The sequence below is a fragment of the Aquarana catesbeiana genome, linkage group LG05, assembly GCF_042186555.1.
Source record: "Aquarana catesbeiana isolate 2022-GZ linkage group LG05, ASM4218655v1, whole genome shotgun sequence".
NCBI classification, from domain to species: Eukaryota; Metazoa; Chordata; class Amphibia; order Anura; family Ranidae; genus Aquarana; species Aquarana catesbeiana.
The window spans coordinates 11,194,080-11,209,621 of record NC_133328.1 but is presented as its reverse complement, the minus strand read 5'-3'; the positions used below and the strand labels follow the sequence as shown (position 1 = coordinate 11,209,621).

General features: G+C 44.9%; 1 protein-coding gene across 2 annotated transcripts in view; it reads left to right on the top strand.

The window, feature by feature from the left end:
- CCDC13 (coiled-coil domain containing 13) overlaps positions 1-13,367 on the top strand; it is an 87,942-nt gene extending 74,575 nt beyond the window's left edge. Inside the window, exons 14-15 of one of the 2 annotated variants that reach the window (XM_073629433.1) lie at positions 4,552-4,654; positions 12,067-13,367. In XM_073629433.1, the coding sequence (XP_073485534.1) occupies positions 4,552-4,654; positions 12,067-12,232 (269 nt within the window). In that variant the 3' untranslated portion in view covers positions 12,233-13,367. The remainder of the gene's footprint in view (positions 1-4,551; positions 4,655-12,066) is intronic. The other variant, XM_073629434.1, reaches the window with a different exon arrangement.
- The last annotated feature ends 2,175 nt before the right edge of the window (positions 13,368-15,542 follow it).

Genomic DNA, 15,542 nt, shown 5'->3' with positions numbered 1-15,542 from the left:
AGGATGGGTGGATGAATGACATGTGTTCCTCTTCCATTCATGATCGATTTTCATTGCAGGAAGCTACAGGTACAGCTTTTATGAATGGATGAGGAAGACGTTTCATTCATCCATCTGTCCTCCATTCATAGATCACTTTTCATTGATGGAAGCTATAGTACAGCTTTTATGGAAGGAGGAGGGGGGCGGAAAGGGCAGGCATAGTCGGCTCTTTTGACAGGTTTCTATGACAGGTCCAGGAGCTGTATTAGCCCCCCCATAGCACCAGAAGACTGCTACTGCTGGGGTATGGGGGGGGGGGGGGGACGACTTCACATTTCAACTTAGAGAGCAGCCGCCAGCAATGAACTTCCTGCATTGCATAGAGAAGCACAGAGATGCTTTGATGTCACTGGCTCCAAAATAAAGTGTGAAATGAAAACAGAAATGTTTAATTTCAATATTTAGTAGCATGTTGATAGGAAGGGGGTGGAGGTTGGAACCAGAGAGCGCAAAATATAAGCAGATCAAACTTCAACTTTAATAGGCAAGAGTCTCTTTAAAGAATAAATTAACCTTCGAAACATGTTAGGTGTTCCTCCCATATTTAGGGTGGAATATGTAACATGTTCCCGGTCTGTCTTCCCTGACCCTGTGCAGCCCTCCAGTAACGTGTCTCCTTCATACGATGTCATAGAGGGATCCGTTCCCGGTCTGTCTCCTCCCACCCTGTGCAGCCCTCCAGTAACGTGTCTCCTCCATACGATGTCATAGAGGGATCCGTTCCCTCTATGAGATGAATATGTAACATGTTCCGATTTCCTTTACCCTGTGACAGTGGTGGGGGGGGGGGGTTCTTCTCCCTGCACCCGCTGTCACTTTTTGAAAAGAGCACAGGCCGTGCGGAGCTCCACCTCCACACAGCCACATTATTCATTCACAGTTTGCTGTGAATGAATAAACCACGAGTACCATCTTCCACAATGGCAGACAGACTTATAGTTTTCAATGGCTTACGAGGCACTGTTGAGCATGTTCTCTGGCTTTCATACAGAAAGCCCGTACAGAGGTATGGGCTGAGATTCGGAGGACATGTCTGCAGAAGCCTGACATTGCACGTCTGATCAAACTGACCGCAAGCGCATTGTTTCCCAGGCTCCTGCTGGAAAAAAAAAACGAATGCACATTATTTTTTCTTCAAAAATATGTGCATTTATTATTTTTTCTGTAAAGGTGAATTTAGGCTCCATGCACAGTGGAAGCTAAAATCTGCTAAAATAAATAATTAGCGTTTTAGTTGCCGGCGTTTACAAGTGTGTAAGCAATGTTTAGGAGCCTTAGCATTAAGGAGCGGGGCCGCCAGGCATCCTTAACAGCTGGTTATTAATGAGCGGGTCAGCAAGCTGGCCGCTGCGTCCTTAACAACGGATGACTCATCAGCTGTCAGCTAAATGTAAACAAAATGAATTGCCGGTAATACAAAACTGAGAAAAAAAAACAGCGTGGGGGTCCTCCCCAATCCGTACCAGGCCCTTCGGGTCTGCTATGGATTTTAAGGGGAACCCCACACAAAAATTGAGAAAAATAAACACAGTGGGGGGCCCCCCTCTAATCCGTACAAGGCCATTCGGATCTGGTTTAGATTTTGAGGGGAACCTTCGAGTCTGGTATGGATTTTAAGGGGAACCCCATGCCAAAACTGAGAAATTTAACAGTGTGGGGGTCTGCCCCAATCTGTACCAGGCCCTTTGGATTTGCTATGGATTTTAAGGGGAACCCCATGCCAAAATTTTGAAAAAAAACAACGTGGGGGTCCCCCCAATCCATACCAGGCCCTTCAAGTCTGCTATGGATTTTAAGGGGAGAAATAAAACAGTGTTGCCCCCCCCCAATCCATACTAGGCCCTTTGGGTCTGGTATGGATTTTAAGAGGAACCCTATGGCAAAATTGAGAGATAAAACAGCGTGGGGCTCCCCCCAATCCATACCAGGCCCTTTGAGTCTGGTATGGATTTTGAGGGGAACCCCACGCCAAAATTGAGGAAAAACAACACAGTGTGGCCCCCCCCTCCTAATACATACCAGGTTCTTTGGGTCTGTTATGGATTTTAAGAGGAACCCTATGCCAAAATTGAGAAAAAAAACAGCATGGGGTTCTCCCCCCCACAATCCGTACCAGTCCCTTTGAGTCTCATATGGATTTTAAGGGGAACCCCACGCCAAAAACTGAGGGATAAAACACCATGGGGGTCACCCCAATCCATACCAGGCCCTTCGAGCCTGGTATGGATTTTGAGGAGAAGCCCATGCCAAAATTGAGGGAAAAAAATACAGTGGGGCCCCCCCCTCCCAATCTGTACCCCAGGCTCTTTGAGTCTGGTATGGATTTTAAGGGGAACCCCATGCTAAAACTGAGAAATAAAACAGCATGGGGGTCCGCCCCCAATTTGTAACCAGCCCTTTGGATCTGGTATAGATTATGAGGGGAACCCCATGCCAAAATTGAGAATAAAAACAACGCAGGGGTCCCCCCAATCCTTTAAGGCCCTCCGAGTCTGGTATGGACTTTAAGGGGAACCCCACGCCTAAATGTTTTTTAAAAAATGTTGTTAAGGACGCAGTGGCCAAGTTGCCGGCCCGCCCCTTAATAACCAGCTATTCACTTATTGTTAAGAACAACAGCGTCCTCCTTCTTAGAAAAAAAAATGGCCACTGGTGCTTGGCAAAGTTTTTCCTGGCAAAACGCGCTGGCAGAGGCTTTTTTTCTGCCACAAAACGCTGCTAAAATCCTATGTGTGCATGAACACTGAGGATAACATGCAGGAGGAGAGATTAGAGGGAGAAAAAAAAATAGCCTGACGCAGATAACAGTATTGTCAAAAACGCCCAATGTGCAGAAGGCCTTAAATTCATTGTTTTGCCTATTTATTGTGTCAGAGGTAGAGACCCCCTAAGACCCCCTAAGGTAGAGATCCCCACAAAAGTGGGGATTTTAAAGGTGCAAATCAATTGAATAGATATCAAATATTTTATATAAAAGGATTTTTCTTTATTATGAAAAATACAATAAAAATTTACATCTAAAAATGTAAAAGGGAGATTAAATATGGAGATGGCACATGTAATTAATTGGAGATACAGTAACACAGCAAAAGCGATGTACTTCCCAACATGTTTCGCCCATCTGTCGGGCTTCCTCAGGGGATGCTGGTCACATGCAGAGTGCACTGCCTTCTATCAAAAAACATACAGTAATGATAATACATTAGGACAACTAGCCAAATCTATGAACACATTTATTGAAGTTACATGCATATGCATCTCCCTTGTCAGAATGCAGTTGCTTACCTATATCTCCTAAATAGAGGGGGAAAAAAGGAATAGATCTGCTGGGATGACTAGTGTTCCTGCTGTGTCAAGGGTACCCTGCGCTGAAGGTGAGCAATGATGGTAAAAAAGACCAGCTAAAGAGCAAAGAGAAAGACGGTAGTGCCTTGTCATGTATGAGGTAGAATAGAATAGCCTTCATAACACTAGAGCACAAAATCAGCAAAAAGAGCTTACACTTACACAGGCGGGTACAGCAGCTGGCTTAGTGCCAGGGACCACACACCTCCAGAGATACAGATCACTTTGAGAGGAGTATCTTATGAATACAAAAAGTACTGTTAATAACAGCCAGGAAAAGACTAAGTCTTAAAATGTAACTGGTATCAAAGCATCATAAGCTGGTCATAACCACAGTTAAAGCGATCAAAGCGATCTGTATCTCTGGAGGTGTGTGGTCTATTCTACCCTCATACATGATAAGGCACTACCGTCTTTCTCTTTGCTCTTTAGCTGGTCTTTTTTACCATCATTGCTCACCTTCAGCGCAGGGTACCCTTGACACAGCAGGAACACTAGTCATCCCGGCAGATCTATCCCTTTCCCCCCTCTATTTAGGAGATATAGGTAAGCAACTGCATTCTGACAAGGGAGACGCATATGCATGTAACTTCAATAAATTTGTTCATAGATTTGGCTAGTTGTCCTAAAGTATTATCATTATTGTATGTTTTTTGATAGAAGGCAGTGCACTCTGCATGTGACCAGCATACCCTGAGGAAGCCCGACAGATCGGCGAAACATGTTAGGAAGTACATCGCTTTTGCTGTGTTACTGTATCTACAATTAATTACATGTGCCATCTCCATATTCTCCCTTTTACATTTTTAGATGTAAATTTTTATTGTATTTTTCATAATAAAGAAAAATCCTTTTATATAAAATATTTGATATCTATTCAATTGATTTGCACCTTTAAAATCCCCACTTTTGTGCTCATTAATATACTTCATCTTGGGATGTGGTGCTAAAATCAAACTTGTGGGTTCGTGCTCAAAAATATTTTCAAGTTGGTAGATGGTATTGATCTGACAGATTTCGGGAATCGGGAAAACTTCATTATACCAAACAGGTTCACTTTAGATAACAAGCTGCCTTGTGGGTAATCTCTCCGTGTTCATGATCTGCTCCCTCTTGTATACACGGAACTCTCCCTGTGAATTACAGACAATTTTCTCTCTACAGGACAGTCACTCAGCAACTCCCGACTCTTCCTGAATTTCAATGAAACCTCTGATTTATCCTCCAGTGTGCCATTGGAGACGCAGCTCGAGGAACTCAGCATAAAGTAAGTCTGATCTCTGCCTGTGTTTGTGGGGCCCATGCTGTGACATTTTGAAGAGAACGTGTTCTATAAATTTTCTTTTTTATTATGTTCAGTTTTAAAAAAAAATATATAACTTTTAAAAATGTTTAACTTTTTTTAGCCTTTTTGCATATGAATGAGCCTTTTCTTTACAGAGCTGAATAGCTTCAAGCAGAGCTTCCACTTCAATGGAAAGATCCGCTCATTACAAGTTGCCCCCCTTAAAACGCTGCACAAAATTACCCATGGGGGGGGGGGATAGATAATATACAGCGGGGATGGAAAGTATTCAGACCCCCTTAAATTTTTCACTCTTTGTTATATTGCAGCCATTTGCTAAAATCATTTAAGTTCATTTTGTTCCTCATTAATGTACACACAGCACCCCATATTGTACACACAGCCCCCCATATTGTACACACAGCACCCCATATTGTACACACAGCACTCCATATTGTACACACAGCCCCCCATATTGTACACACAGCCCCCCATATTGTACACACAACACCCCATATTGTACACACAGCACTCCATATTGTACACACAGCCCCCCATATTGTACACACAGCCCCCCATATTGTACACACAGCCCCCCATATTGTACACACAGCACCTCATATTGTACACACAGCACCCCATATTGTACACACAGCCCCCCATATTGTACACACAGCCCCCCATATTGTACACACAGCCCCCCATATTGTACACACAGCACCCCATATTGTACACACAGCCCCCCATATTGTACACACAGCACCCCATATTGTACACACCGCACCCCATATTGTACACACAGCACCCCATATTGTACACACAGCACCCCATATTGTACACACAACACCCCATATTGTACACACAGCATCCCATATTGTACACACAGCCTCCCATATTGTACACACAGCCCCCCATATTGTACACACAGCACCTCATATTGTACACACAGCCCCCCATATTGTACACACAGCCCCCCATATTGTACACACAGCATCCCATATTGTACACACAGCACCCCATATTGTACACACAGCACCCCATATTGTACACACAGCACCTCATATTGTACACACAGCACCCCATATTGTACACACAGCACCCCATATTGTACACACAGCACCCCCATATTGTACACACAGCACCCCATATTGTACACACAGCACCTCATATTGTACACACAGCCCCCCATATTATACACACAGCACCCCATATTGTACACACAGCACCCCATATTGTACACACAGCCCCCCATATTGTACACACAGCACCCCATATTGTACACACAGCACCCCATATTGTACACACATCACCCCATATTGTACACACAGCACTCCATATTGTACACACAGCACCTCATATTGTACACACAGCACCCCATATTGTACACACAGCACCCCATATTGTACACACAGCACCCCATATTGTACACACAGCCCCCCATATTGACAGAAAAACACAGAATTGTTGACATTTTTGCAGATTTATTAAAAAAGAAAAACTGAAATATCACATGGTCCTAAGTATTCAGACCCTTTGCTCAGTATTTAGTAGAAGCCCCTTTTGATCTAATACAGCCATGAGTCTTTTTGGGAAAGATGCAACAAGTTTTTCGCACCTGGATTTGGGGATCCTCTGCCATTCCTCCTTGCAGATCCTCTCCAGTTCTGTCAGGTTGGATGGTAAACGTTGGTGGACGGCCATTTTTAGGTCTCTCCAGAGATGCTCAATTGGGTTTAAGTCAGGGCTCTGGCTGGGCCATTCAAGAACAGTCACGGAGTTGTTGTGAAGCCACTCCTTCGTTATTTTAGCTGTGTGCTTAGGGTCATTGTCTTGTTGGAAGGTAAACATTCGGCTCAGTCTGAGGTCCTGAGTACTCTGGAGAAGGTTTTCGTCCAGGATATCCCTGTACTTGGCCGCATTTATATTTCCCTCGATTGCAACCAGTCGTCCTGTCCCTGCAGCTGAAAAACACCCCCACAGCATGATGCTGCCACCACCATGCTTCACTGTTGGGACTGTATTGGACAGGTGATGAGCAGTGCCTGGTTTTCTCCACACATACCGCTTAGAATTAAGGCCAGAAAGTTCTATCTTGGTCTCATCAGACCAGAGAATCTTATTTCTCACCATCTTGGAGTCCTTCAGGTGTTTTTTACCTTAAGTGCAGCAGAATTTTTTTTGTAACCTTGGCCAGATCTGTGCCTTGCCACAATTCTGTCTCTGAGCTCTTCAGGCAGTTCCTTTGACCTCATGATTCTCATTTGCTCTGACATGCACTGTGAGCTGTAAGGTCTTATATAGACAGGTGTGTGGCTTTCCTAATCAAGTCCAATCAGTATAATCAAACACAGCTGGACTCAAATGAAGGTGTAGAACCATCTCAAGGATGATCAGAAGAAATGGACAGCATCTGAGTTATATATATGAGTGTCACAGCAAAGGGTCTGAATACTTAGGACCATGTGATATTTCCGTTTTTCTTTTTTAATAAATCTACAAAAATGTCAACAATTCTGTGTTTTTCTGTCAATATGGGGTGCTGTGTGTACAATATGGGGTGCTGTGTGTACAATATGGGGTGCTGTGTGTACATTAATGAGGAAAAAAAATGAACTCAAATGATTTTAGCAAATGGCTGGAATATAACAAAGACTGAAAAATGTAAGGGGGTCTGAATACTTTCCATCCCCACTGTACACTATATTGCAAAAAGTATTGGGACACCTGCCTTTACACACACATGAACTTTGATGGCATCCCAGTCTTAGTCCGTAGGGTTCAATATTGAGTTGGCTCCGCCCTTTGCAGCTATAACAGCTTCAACTCTTCTGGGAAGGCCGCCCACAAGGTTTAGGAGTGTGTCTATGGGAATGTTTGACCATTCTTCCAGAAGAGCATTTGTGAGGTCAGGCACTGATGTTGAACGAGAAGGCCTGGCTCACAGTCTCCGCTCTAATTTATCCCAAAGGTGTTCTATCGGGTTGAGGTCAGGACTCTGTGCAGGCCAGTTAAGTTCCTCCACCCCAAACTCGCTTATCCATGTCTTTATGGACCTTCTTGCAAAATGTGGCTACTCAACATGTTCAGAGATCTGCGAGATCTGAGATGACATCACCTTCGCCTAGCCGCTGAAGGACGAAGTAGAGGAAAAGTAATATTTTAGCTAACTATTCCCCACCTACAGGTACTTTTAGGCCTCGTGCACTCTGGGAGGCAAAAATGCCACTTTTAAGGGCGTTTGTCTTTTTTTTTCCGCCTCTAAACGCCCCTTAAAGTGATTGTAAAGTCTCGTTTTTTTTTGTTAAGAATAACAAACATGTCATACTTATCTGCCCCGTGTAATGGTTTTGCACAGAGAAGCCCAAATCCTCCTTTTCTTGGGTCCCTCTTCGGTGCTCCTGGCCCCTTCCTCCTGTTGAGTGCCCCCACAGCAAGCAGCTTGCTATAGGGGCACCTGAGCCGACCCGCAGCTCCCTGTGTCCATTCAGGCAGGGAGCCTCGGCCCTGCCCCCTTTCTCTCCTGATTGGCTAACTGACTTTGACCGCAATGGGAGCCAATGGTGCCGTGCTGCTGTCTCAGGCAATGAGGAGGGGAGTTCCGGATGGCCAAGACACTCCTGCAACATCGCTGGATCTAGATGGGGCTCAGGTAAGTTTTAGAGGGGCTGAGGGAGGCTGCTGCACACAGAAGGCCTTTTATCTTAATGCTTAGAGTGCATTAAAATCAGTGGCGGCTGGAGCTCAATATTTTTTTATTTTTGGTGGGGCGCAAACAATCACCCCCCCCCCCCCCAAGGTGGGTCGGACGCGAAGGTGGCGATCCATGGGTGTACCTTCCGATGACGAGGTGGTGCTAGATCTGAGGTAGGGCTCTTGGAAGTGGCTGTTGCTGCCCCTCCACTCGCTGCTCCTCGCTCCAGCCAGGGCCATTGTCTCTCCACCCGGCTGAACAGGAAGTGGGTCCTGAGACCTGATTTGGCCAGGAGTCCTAAGACTCCCGGGCCAATCGGTTCCCAGGACCCGCTTTCTGATTGGCTGGGGGAAGAAGCAGGAAGACATTGGCGAAAATTAATTTGTTGATGTCACACAACTGGGTGGGCTCAGGGTGCAGTGCTTTGCGCCCCGAGTCCACCCTTTTTTGAAGCCAATTAGAGCCTGCATAGAGATTGGGGGCCCTATAATGGAGCGGCCGCCACTGATTAAGATCAAAAAACCTTTTGCCTTTACAACCATTTTAATGTTACGCTATGGGGTTGATTTACTGAAGGCAAATAGACTGCATTTTGCAAGTGCAGTTGCTCCAGAGCTTAGTAAACGAGGTAAAGCTTCACTTTACAAAGAACATCAAATCACATGCAAGGAAAAAAATAAACATCATTTTTTTGCTTGCACATGGTTGGACAATGGAAGTCAACAGAGTTTCCTATACATTTACTAAGCTCCGGAGCAGCTGCACTTTGCAGAGTGCGCAGTCCATTTGCCTTTAGTTAGTGAAAAATCTGGTGCAGCTCTTCATAGAAACCAATCAGCTTCCAGGTTATTGGTCATAGCTTAACTAAACACGCTGAAGTTGGAAGCCGATTGGTTACCATGCAGAGCTGCACTAGATTTTGCACTTTCCTGTTTTAGTAAATCACCCGCTATGTGTCCATGCATACATAGGCATTTACAGGTGTTTAAAGGCAGAAAAAAACAGGGCCATTGCATTTAGGAGAGGAGCGTTCTGCCACTAAAAATGGCTTTTGCGCCATGCATTATCACTATGTGCGTTTAGCTCTTGAGCGTTAATTAATTTCAATGGCCAGAGTAAATTCTGTCCAATGCAATTAATTAACAGTCAAGCGAATGACACACCTAAATGGGTCTAAATGTGTTTTCAAAAATGTAGCTTTAGCTCTCATACCAGAAGCAAGGCGTTTAGAAGAGCTTGGGAAACGCCGAGTGTGCATGGGGCCTTATGCAGCATTTTATGGAGGAGGAGGGGGCACCTTGAATTAGGGGACCTTGTCACTGAGATAGAAACACGAAGCGAAGATTACACATACAGCTAAGTCCCAGCAGTGACACCCCCCCTCGTGCTGTGTCCAAACAATTCCATACCAAGTTGCAGTCCTATAGAGAATCTGCAAGCTAAATACCTTCTGCTGTGAACTGTAGTCAGAAAACCTATAATATAAAGTTGCAATGCGGGTCTTTTTTTGCCCAATCAGTAAAAGACAGGTTCACGTTAATTTCCGGCCCCCCAGGAGCTCACTCTTCCTTCCCTCCCCTATCATTCCATTCTTATAGCAGGATGATGGCCTCATCAGTGTGCTTTTTTTCTCTCTCATCGTCCAGTCAGCAGGCCAGGGGCTGGTCAGTGACCAACTAATACTGCATGTTCTGCAAGAGAAAAGCTGGGTCAAGCGCCTTAAAGCAGAACTCTAGTTTGTCACTCACTACCGACCTCTCCCCATCTCCCGAATCACCCTTTTGTCTATTTAATGAGATTGCTGCAGACTGCTGGAGCATAGAGAGAATAAGTAGAAATTGCTGGAGCATAGAGAGGGTAAGTAGAGACTGCTGGAACATAGAGAGGGTATGTAGAGACTGCTGGAACATAGAAAGGGTAAGTAGAGACTGCTGGAGCATAGAGAGGGTATGTAGAGACTGCTGGAGCATAGAGGGGATAATTAGAGACTGCTGGAGCATAGAGAGGGTAAGTAGAGACTACTGGAGCATAGAGAGGGTAAGTAGAGACTGCTGGAGCATAGAAGGGGTAAGTAGAGACTGCTGGAGCATAGAGGGGGTAAGTAGAGTGTGATGGAGACTGCTGGAGCATAGAAAGGATAAGTAGAGATTGCTGGAGCATAGAGAGGATATGTAGAGACTGCTGGAGCATAGAGGGGGTAAGTAGAGACTACTGGAGCATAGAGGGGGTAAGTAGAGCATGATGGAGCATAGAAAGGATAAGTAGAGATTGCTGGAGCATAGAGAGGATATGTAGAGACTACTGGAGCATAGAGGGGGTATGTAGAGACTGCTGGAGCATAGAGAGGGTATAAGTAGAGATTGATGGATAGTGCTGGGGCATAGAGAGGGTAAGTAGAGATTGATGGATAGTGCTGGGGCATAGAGAGGGTAAGTAGAGATTGATGGATAGTGCAGGGGCATACAGAGAGTAAGTAGAGATTGATGGATGGTGCTGGGGCATAGAGAGGGTAGGTAGAGATTGATGGAGCATAGAGAGGGTAAGTAGAGATTGATGGATGGTGCTGGGGCATAGAGAGGATAAGTAGAGATTGATGGATGGTGCTGGAGCATAGAGAGGGTAAGTAGAGATTGATGGATGGTGCTGGGGCATAGAGAGGGTAAGTAGAGATTGATGGATAGTGCTGGGGTATAGAGAGGGTAAGTAGAGATTGATGGATAGTGCTGGGGCATAGAGAGGGTAAGTAGAGATTGATGGATAGTGCTGGGGCATAGAGAGGGTAAGTAGAGATTGATGGATAGTGCTGGGGCATAGAGAGGGTAAGTAGAGATTGATGGATAGTGCTGGGGCATAGAGAGGGTAGGTAGAGATTGATGGAGCATAGAGAGGGTAAGTAGAGATTGATGGATAGTGCTGGGGCATAGAGAGGGTAAGTAGAGATTGATGGATGGTGCTGGGGCATAGAGAGGGTAAGTAGAGATTGATGGATGGTGCTGGGGCATAGAGAGGGTAAGTAGAGATTGATGGATAGTGCTGGGGCATAGAGAGGGTAAGTAGAGATTGATGGATGGTGCTGGGGCATAGAGAGGGTAAGTAGAGATTGATGGGTAGGTCTGGGGCATAGAGAGGGAAAGTAGGGATTGATGGATGGTGCTGGGGCATAGAGAGGGTAAGTAGAGATTGATGGGTAGGTCTGGGGCATAGAGAGGGTAAGTAGAGATTGATGGATAGTGCTGGGGCATAGAGAGGGTAAGTAGAGATTGATGGATAGTGCTGGGGCATAGAGAGGGTAAGTAGAGATTGATGAATAGTGCTGGGGCATAGAGAGGGTAAGTAGAGATTGATGGATAGTGCTTGGGCATAGAGAGGGTATAAGTAGAGATTGATGGGTAGTGCTGGGGCATAGAGAGGGTAAGTAGAGATTGATGGATAGTGCTTGGGCATAGAGAGGGTATAAGTAGAGATTGATGGGTAGTGCTGGGGCATAGAGAGGGTAAGTAGAGATTGATGGATGGTGCTGGGGCATAGAGAGGGTAAGTAGAGATTGGCAATATTTATTTTTCGAATAGGGAGGGAGGAGAATCTTAAAATGAAAAAGAAAATGATTGGGGCTCCTATGCAATGCTCACTTCAGTGTGCTGTAGATACCGCCATGACGCCTTTACCTATTGCGCTCAACTTGAATATCGCCTCTATATTTCAGGCTAGAAATAAAAGTGGATGAAAATGAAGCTCTGAAATCGGCTCTAAAAAGCGCCTTGAAAACGAAGGAGGACGACCTGAAACTCTACAATGAGATGATGGTCCAGGTGAAGCAGATCTTCCTACAAGCTCTGCGCCAGCACAAGCAGGAACGTGGCGCCCTCTAGTGTTTCCACACAGCTGCACCCATGGCACACAGTGCAGCACATAGTGAAGAGTGGCTGGTTGGATGATAAGCCACATGCAGAGAACTTTCCACCAGTGGGCTCTCAGAAGGTTGTCAGCACTTTGGGGTGTACTGTGTTTTCTGGATATCCCCTCTAACAAATATGGGCCTAGCAGACACCATCCAGCAGCATCTTGCTGCACCCCCTTGATGTGATTGGATGAAGAGCCCACAAAGGAGAGATCAAGCTTTGCCAGCCAACACATGTCCAGGGTTGCCCTCACATACCTGCAGCTGTTTTTATCACTTCCTTTAAGTGCCGAGCCGTTCCGAACTGGAAAAACATCAACACTTCCAAGTAGTTCCTTACAGCCTGTGTGGATACAGAAGAAGTTGCTGGGCTCGGCCTCACCTGCTAGTAACTGCCAGTTATGCACAGTGCAGCTCATAGCAGCCCCAGGAGAGACATTGCTGCAATAAGAGAATGCGAAGACTCTGTTCTTCATGTCTAGATGTCCTGATGATACCGGTAGAGTCAGAGAAAGGAAGAAATATATTATTATCTGAATTCATTCTGATGTGACGATATGATGAAACTCAGGTCATTTTATTTAAAACGTAAATATATCTAAATAAAAAAAAAAAAACGCAGATATGTCCTCTTATTTTTTAGTGTAAAAAGCTGCAAAATAAAATGTAAGTGAGAAACGCCGGCCCACTTATTGCCGCACACAACGACCATTTCTACGATGCAGGTCTGTACATCCTGTGAAAGTAAAAAGTAGAAAATAATTCAGATTATTCAGTAAAACAATGTACATTGAAAAGCATAGTAGTCCACAGCAGCCAATCAGTTTTCAGTTTACTGTGGTCAGACCAGTGAAAGATGCATTCTGATTGGTTGCCACAAGTTGCCCTTTAACTAGCTCCCCTCTAGAGCAATTTTTTCATTTTTTTTTTTGCACACGTTAAAGTGATTGTAAAACTTTGATTTTTTTTTAAATAAAATAATAAACATATGATACTTGTACAATGGTTTTGCAATGAGCAGCCTCGATCCTTCCCTTCTGGGGTCCCCGCCCCCGCTGGAGTTCCTGGCTCCTTCTCTTTGGCAATTGACCCCGCTTTCTATTGGGCACTCGTGTGGGCTCACTCCTGAGCCACTTTGTCAGTGTCTATTGACACAGGCAGCACAGCTGCACAATGTCTCCCTTGCAGATAATCAAGCACAGCAGCCTGAGAATGACATAGTTACATAGTTACATAGTAGGTGAGGTTGAATAAAGACACAAGTCCATCAAGTGCAACCTATGTGTGTGATTATGTGTCAGTATTACATTACATATCCCTGTATGTTGCGGTTGTTCAGGTGCTTATCTAATAGTTTCTTGAAGCTATCAATGCTCCCCGCTGAGACCACCACCTGTGGAAGGGAATTCCACATCCTTGCCGCTCTCACAGTAAACAACTCTGAAACCGGAAACACTCAGAGCTGAGCGCTTCTGGAGATCGAGGAATGGGGGGGGGGGGGGGGGGTGCCACACCCCCAGTAATGTAAAAGTGATCGGGGTGGCTATACAGCTGACCATTTTCCTATTACTGACTTACCATGCCCTGATCTGCACTGCGTCCCAGTGTGTGGATGGCCATCTTGGTAGAGGCAGGGGTTTTCTTCCTCATGTCAGAGCTTCCCCCCCCCCTACCTCTGATGACTGTTGGTCTGATAATTGGTGGGATAATGATGAAAAAACAGCAGGAGGAAGCACAGATCCATGGAATGAATGATGCTGGAGCAGGGAGATCCTTGGACTACAGGTCCACAGGTACATCTTCCTCTACAGCAGTGAGCATCCCATTAGTGACATCACCAAATTTCACGCCAAATCTGGCAAGACTAGACGTCACAGGCAGCAGTGCCTTAGATCTCCCCCTGCAGATATACAGCTTTGAGACTACAAAAGTGCCTAGGCACAGGAAGGCACAGGAAGTGCACAGTTCTTTTTTGGATGGGTTCAAGACATAAGCAAAAACCTTCAAGATTCTGCTTTGTCACTATAAACAAGACTGCTAAAATCCAGGCATTTTATGGATGGAAATAGTTCTTGGAGTAGTACTCCCTTCAAGTGATTAAACATGTTATAAAGATATGTAAGTGGTCCCTCGCATTACCAGGTAATTGTGATCAATCCAGAATATATATATATATAATGTGTGACTAAAAAAAGTGATGGAAATGCTGCAAAAACAATGTGGTCACAGTACACGCAAATGACAATAAATAAATATAAGTAAACTTGCGCAAATCCTCTAGTGTTACTTTGTGTATAACATCACAATCCAACACAATGTGTCCAGTCCAATCAATATCATGAATGGTTCATAAACCAATAAAACAGAAAAGTCCAAATATTAAAATAAGATGGATAAATGAATAATAAAGTCCTTCTTGGTTGAACTTCCACCAATCACAGTGCTTTCACCAAACAGCTCAGTGCTCTCAGAACTCTCACCTCAATAATGTGAATAGAAAGCCTTCTGGACAAATATGTAAGCTGATGGTCCTCCCTTAGTGTATTTCTTTCCTTATCTCCTCTATATCTAATCTACCGTATATACTCGAGTACAAGTCGAGTTTTTCAGCACATTTTTTTGTGCTGAAAGTGTCCCCCTCGACTTATACTCGAGTCAAGCACTTTTCTGCAGCAAAAAATTTCATTTTCCAAACCGACTTTGGGGCCCCGTATCTCAGGGCCACTTTGTGCTAGGAACCCCAAATTTGGTGTGCAAACCCAGTGGAACTGGTACCACAACATATTCAAAGATGGAGTTCCTAGCACTAAGTGGCCCCGATATACGGGGCCCCAAAATCGGTTTCTGAAAATGTCATTTTCTGCTGCAGAAAAGTGCTTGACATTTTCTGAACTGACTTTGGGGCCCCGTATCTCAGGGCCACTTCGTGCTAGGAACCCCAAATTTTGTTTGCAAACCCAGTGGAACTGGTACCATAACATATCCAAAGATGGAGTTCCTAACACCAAGTTGCCCCAAAATACGGGGCCCCAAACCCGGTTCGGAAAATGTAATTCTTTGCTACAGAAAAGTGCTTGACATTTTCTGAACTGATTTTTGGGGCCCTGTATCTCGGGGCCACTTAGTGCTAGAAACCCCAGCTTTGGATATTTTATGGTGCTAGTTCCACTGGGTTTGTACACCAAATTTGGGGTTCTTAGCACTAAGTGGCCCCAAGATACTGGGCCCCAAATTCGGTCAACTGTGTCCATCTGCAGCAATGTCATTTTGGGACCCTTTGG